This window comes from Gastrolobium bilobum, unplaced genomic scaffold (assembly GCF_033153095.1).
Source record: "Gastrolobium bilobum isolate Gb01-03AN ecotype WA unplaced genomic scaffold, APGP_CSIRO_Gbil_v1 utg3235, whole genome shotgun sequence".
Lineage (NCBI taxonomy): Eukaryota > Viridiplantae > Streptophyta > Magnoliopsida > Fabales > Fabaceae > Gastrolobium > Gastrolobium bilobum.
In genome coordinates, this window is record NW_026897048.1 from 70,012 (window position 1) to 76,393 (window position 6,382).

Below are 6,382 nucleotides of genomic sequence, written 5' to 3' on the forward strand. Positions count from 1 at the left end.
CATGACCACAAAAAATTTTCTACACACATAATAGTTTGTGGGGCCCACAGCAAAAAAAAAAAAAAAAACTTCGGCACGCAAAACGAATCTCTATAACATAACACAATCATTTTTCTTACAACATAACTCTTATAAAACCCATAAAGTAAAATAGAGACTTTTTAAGAGAACCTCATCGCTAAAATATTAAGCATTTGTATAAATAATCTTGAAATGAAAAAAATCTCTCTTTTAATTAAATAATACTTATTAGTATATGAAGGAAAATTTCTTACTTAGTATATTGAAATCAAATATTTTTAAAAAATAACCATTTCAAAATCAATCAGAATTCTCACTCTGGAAGACTTTTTTTAAAAAAATCTAATTTTATATATATTGCACTTTAAAGTTAATCTAAATTAATGTCTTAATTTTAAAACGCATTATTTATTTTTGAAATATTAACTTTTTCATTCAGAGTACCTCTTTTAGTTTAACTTAAATTTCAAAAAGATTGCATTTTAGATAATTATGGGTAGTTTTACAAAACTGCATTATTTTGTATAAAATATTAAAAAACATTGAAATTGTCTGGTTAAAAAGATTAATATTTATCATATTTTATGTTATACGAGATAATTTTATCTTTCATATATATAACAATGCATGAGGTCATGTGAAAAGAAAAAATAAATAAATAAAATATAAGTCCTACATATGGGAAAAAGATAATTTATCCCTTATAACATTAAAAACACTAATTGCACGAGGAGAGAGCATGAGTTCGATTCTCTCAATATCAATTTTGGGAAAAATTTATAGTATTAATCTCGGAACCCACCCTAAATCGGACTAGTCATGGAGCGATGAACTGATTGTAATATCTCAAAAAAAAATATTTAATGGTTTCATGAAACGACGACGGTTCGACTCTGGTTCTGTAAAGTGTAAACCTAATCCTAAGCTTACTAGCTTACTATCCCTCCCCATTACCCTGTCACTCATCTCGAGCTCCGTTCGCCGCCACTTCACACCTCAGATCGCCGCCGTCAACTCTCCGGCGACTCTCTTATTTCGCAATGTGTGAATGAATGAATGATAGCTTCAATAAATCAAGTACACTCACTGTGTTCATCACCTCACCATGCTTTCTCGTTTAATTCCCAAACCCTATCATTTCCGTCGCTTCTTCTCTCTTCCTTCGAAGCATTCCCATTTCCCCAATCCACATTTCAATCCCTATTTCACCATCATTCCCAAATTCTTTTCCTCCACCAATAGCAGCGACGACAACAACAACAACAACAACAACAGAAATATCAAGGAACCGTTTTCTTCCGGTGCCTTAAGGGGGTTTCTGGATAGCGAAGAAAAGTTCGAATCTTTCATCGCCGACGACAGTGGAGGCCTTGCCGGATTGAACGAGGAGGAAGGAGAAGGTACTGGGGCCAAAGCAGGGAACAAGGAGGAACAGTGGTGGTTGCAAGAGAAGAGTCTTGATAATGAAGATGAGGATGATTTATTTGAAGGTGTTGGCAATGAAACTGGAGACAATGATGGTGGTTTTGGTGGCCAATTTGGGGTGATAGGAGAGGGCCTTAAACCTTGGAGCTTGAAGGAGAAGGAGGAGGAGGACAAAGATGATGTGTTTAATTTTCAAGAGGATGTGAGTCAGGTGGGGGAGTTTAGTGTTGTGGACAGTGTAGGCTTGAGAAGTGAAACAAATGAGGAGGATGTTGTGAAGCTTGAGAAGGAAGAGAAAGCTCTGACTGATATACTCAAAGGTTAGGCTTGGGGCCTTCTTCTGTGAATGACTATATAATTCTCATGATATTTGTTGGTTGTTATATTTAAATACCGTTGTAATTGTCAATTTGCCATGCTTGATCTATATATTGGTTAAGCAATGGGGTATTATGTAATTTGAATGTGAAAGTTGAATTCACATTTGATGGGTGTGGAAATCATGGATGAGATTGAAAAAAGGTGGTGTGTTTTCATTACATGAAACTGAATTTTGATCATTAAAGGCATCTTTGTCAAAGAAATTTCAGATGATAATTGACGTTATATGTTGAACTGATATCATTATATATCACTGGTTTCTTTTGATTCACTGTTTATGGCATGTTGAGTATGTATGTTTTATTTTAAATTACCATATTTTGGGCTCTAATTTTTCTTGTAATGTGCCTTGTGGTGATAGTTATTTTTTGTTACTTTAGAGTATTGACATATATAAAGGCAAGTGATATCTCTTTCCTATTGTGATTACAGGTCCAAATCGTGCTTTTGGTGATTTGATTGCTGCTTCTGGAATCACCGATGACATGCTTGACAGTTTGATTGCATTGAAAGACTTTGAAGGGGTTGATGGGTTGCCCCCCCTTAGTGTAATAGAAGACATACGGTATGAGAAGAATACTACAAAATCCACTAGAGCTGAAATGGAGCGTCTAAAGCAAGAGGAAGCTGCCAAAGCAAGAGTGAGACAAGTAGATGAAAAAGGACGTGCTTATGGAACAGGAAGAAGAAAATGCAGTGTAGCCCGTGTCTGGGTTCAACCTGGTAATGGTAAATTTGTAGTTAATGATAAAGAATATGATGTCTATTTCCCTGTGCTTGATCATCGCGCTGCTCTCCTTCGACCTTTCTCTGAGACAAAGACATTGGGGCTCTGGGATGTCAATTGTACTGTGAAAGGAGGTGGTGTTTCAGGTGAGGTCAATGACTTTTAGTTTGTTTTTATATTTGATATCCCATTATTAGCATCATTTTCTTTCATTATACGATAATCTTATTTCTTTTTACTGAAGAGTGCCTACTTTTGGTTTGCAAATGCTGGGGAGAGTTTGTGTTTTGGGTTTGTGGAACATCTTGTGTCCTGTCTGCCTGTAACATATTGTGCATACCACTCTTGAAGCATATTTCATGCATGATATGGTATAATATTGAATGCATGTTTGACGCATAAAACTAGTGTTTTGACATTGGCAACTTCGTATTTTATTTTTTACTAGAGAAGACTTGTCTATACCTATATGTGTAGATATACTGGTTGAAATAACTCCTGCCGAACATATGGCAGAAAAAAAATGTGCCAACTTTTTGAGTCATTGTCATATCGGGCAACTGGAAAAAGAATCCCATGTATTTGTTAAAGACTGCAGAGAGTGAAGTTGAAACCCAGAAGCATGGAATTAGTGAGAATGAGAAGCATTTATGTGTGGTGTATGGTGTCTTTTACTCTATTAAAGATGAAAAAGCAGAGGATAGAGAGAGTTGGGTTAGAATTAGAGGCTAGAGGCTGGGGAAAGGGCAGTGATGGATCACTGCTTATTGTGCATGATTGTGTTATCAAACCCAACATGTTTTATATTTTTTGCTTTTAAAACTTATTTTAGAAATAAATGATCCAAACACATCTTTTAGCCTTTTTTTGTTTTTGAAAATTGTTTTAATTGTGTTACAAAACAGTTTTCAGGAATTATTAAAAAAAAAATAAAAAATCAAGCCTGTACTGTTCTAGTCGAACTTGAATTGGCCTTTGCAATATCATTCATGAATGATGAGCTTTCTTTGATTTGGATCAGGAAAATATCTGTGTCGATGCAAGATATAAAGAAAAAAATATTTATGAACTTAATTTTTCTCTCCTTTTGTACATGCTACATCCTTCACTATTTTGAAAACTACCCAACTCTATAAACTTGTTATATTTTCATTTCCCTTTTTTTATCCTGGTTTTATTTAGGGGAAAATGCATTCTACCTCTTTAATTTTGACCCTCTAGCTAATCCCAGCTTCAAGTTTTAATTTTGACAATTAAATGCTTAAACTTTGATATATCTCCCGATATTCACTTCTATTCAACTTCCATTAATAATCATATGCTGAGGAAAGTGTGCATAATGGAAGTTGGACAGAAATGCATAATGGGTAACTTACTAATTTGTCAATGTTCAATTGGTTAATTGTCATTCATTTTTCCCTTTATATTATATATATCAATAAAACCTGTTTCGTGACAACAGGACAAGTTGGAGCTATACGATTGGGAATCAGCAGGGCTTTGCAAAACTGGGAACCAGATTTGCGACCTGCTCTTAGAAGTGGTACATAGCTTTTTTCCTTTCTTCTCTCTTGATTTATTTTGCTACACTTCTTTTTTCCGCTATATTTTGAAACAAAAATGCCTTTGATACCATAAGCAAAGACATAGTAACCAAAGCAAAGACGTGTGTTACTATGTCTTTTCTTTTTTACTATTTCTTTGCTTTGGTTATTCATGTTTTTTACTATGTATAAGTGTTGCATTATGATGATTTATTAAGCTGATTTTTGTTGAATCTTGAGCAGCTGGTTTCCTGACAAGGGACTCACGAGTGGTAGAAAGGAAAAAGCCAGGAAAAGCCAAAGCAAGAAAAAGTTTCCAATGGGTCAAGCGTTAATACTAGGACCATCTTTCACTGGATGGCGATTTTTGTATCGAATATTTCCTTAATAACTTCTTGAAATTTGTTCACCTTGTACTGCATCATCACCTTTGATGTAATCAACGATTGAATTTCAATGACACAAAAAGAAAATTTTGTTCACCTGGGATTGTGATATGTTATGATACAGTTACTATTTGGAGAGAACTCCTGATTGCTATATTTTTTTTTCTCATCTTTACTACATAATGAATGTTATATTATGAAAACCTGTGTGCAAAAACATGTTATATCCATTCTGCTTAATTTTTTGGCATTTAATATTCTTTTTTTTGGGTATTGTTGTGTACTGTTCAAATATGGAATAATAGAATGTTTAGTAACAACTTCTAGAGCAATAACTTTTTTTTTTTCAAAAGCTGTTGGAAGATGTCAGTTTTTATTTTTAATTTTTAAATAAATTAATTCAAATTCGCAGATGATATAATTATTATTTTTTTGTCAGGAGCAATATAAATATTGGTCATGGAATTTGCATTGCGTGTATCATGGTAAATGGCGAACAGCTTATATAATTAGAGTGAAACCCAATCTGAAAAGATAAATGAACTCGACACTAAAGCAATATCAACCTGATTTCTTAATATTTAAAAATGACAACCGAATGAATTGACGTTCTTATACGTTAATTCTAAAAAATATTAGATTTTGATATTTTAAGCTATGTTTTGATATTAAATAATATTTTTAATTTATGTAATGTATATTATATTTAATATTTAATAATTTAATAAAAAATAAAACTAAATTTATAATATTCATCAATTTTGTAAAGAAATATAAAATATCACAAATATTTATATTAAACTCAATAAAACAGTAATTATAATCCAACGAATCTCATAGTTGGAATTAAGGGTGTGCATGACAACCATTCTGTTCAGTGACACTGTGTCTGAAAAGAAACAATTATTTTCTATTTCTGTGCCTTGGAATAATTTTAAAGAAAAAAAAATATTTGATAACATGTTCTATTTTTATTCTGAGAATGATAATTGCGTTTGATAACACAACAAATAATATAATAAAAAATAATTCTTATTAAGCATGATTTTTTACGGATATTATTTTCTTTTTCATATGGTGTGGTGGTGGCGGCGACGATAATGGTGGAGGTGTGGTGGGGGTAATGGTGGTGGCAGTGGTTGTGACGATGGTGGCAGTAATGGTGGTGGCGTGGTGATTGCGACGACGGTGGTGGTGGTGGTTGGTGATGACGACGGAGGTGGTAGCGATGGCGTGGAGATGGTAGTGGTGATGACATGGTGGTGATGGTGATGACAGTGGCTGCGGCGATGGTAGTGGTGGTTGGTGATGATGGTGGAAGTAGTGGCATCGTGATGGTGGTGGTGGTGATGACGGTGACATGGTAGTGGTGATGACAATGACGTGATGGTGGCGATGGGTGGAGGTGGTGGCATCGTCGTGGTGGTGGTGACGACGACAATACGGCGGTGGCCGTGGTCGTGTGGGGATGATGATAGTGGTGATAATGATGATAGTGATGGAGAGTGATTAAGAGAAATAAGTGTTTCTTATTTTGTGCCAAAAAAAAAACAGAATTTTTTTTTTTTGTTTTTTGTTTCCAGCACAAAAATTAAACTGGTTCATCCCGAGAACAAAAAAATAAATCGATTTTACCAAATGAATTTTCTATCCATTTCTATTCCTGGGAACAAAAATTAAAAAAAAAAAAAATTGATTCCGGAAATGTTGTCATGCACACCCTACAAATGCAACCCAACGCAATCTTTGAACTTTTTTTTGAGTCCTGCAACGTGTGTTGGATACGACACGTCAAGTTTTTTGAAATACCAATTAACTATACACGATAAAAGTAAGTATACTAAATACTAATACACATTCCATTAATAAAATAAAAGATAAAAAATAGGATATTCTAC

The 6,382-nt window shown here is 33.9% G+C and overlaps 1 protein-coding gene across 1 annotated transcript; it reads left to right on the top strand.

Annotated features, from left to right (window-relative positions):
- The first annotated feature begins 984 nt into the window (after positions 1–984).
- On the top strand, positions 985–4,614 carry LOC133303702 (small ribosomal subunit protein uS9m). Its single transcript, XM_061503658.1, has 4 exons — positions 985–1,766; positions 2,260–2,700; positions 4,017–4,097; positions 4,342–4,614. The coding sequence occupies exons 1-4, from the start codon at positions 1,127–1,129 to the stop codon at positions 4,431–4,433; spliced, it is 1,254 nt and encodes a 417-aa protein (XP_061359642.1). The 5' UTR covers positions 985–1,126; the 3' UTR covers positions 4,434–4,614.
- The last annotated feature ends 1,768 nt before the right edge of the window (positions 4,615–6,382 follow it).

What these genes read in the sequence shown, in the direction of transcription:
- LOC133303702 (XM_061503658.1), top strand. Translation starts at nt 1,127, where the DNA reads ATGCTTTCTCGTTTAATTCCCAAACCCTATCATTTCCGTCGCTTCTTC. An exon ending in GAAAGGAGGTGGTGTTTCAG is followed by an intron (nt 2,701 to 4,016) that starts GTGAGGTCAATG and finishes TCGTGACAACAG; the next exon opens with GACAAGTTGGAGCTATACGA. An exon ending in GCGACCTGCTCTTAGAAGTG is followed by an intron (nt 4,098 to 4,341) that starts GTACATAGCTTT and finishes AATCTTGAGCAG; the next exon opens with CTGGTTTCCTGACAAGGGAC.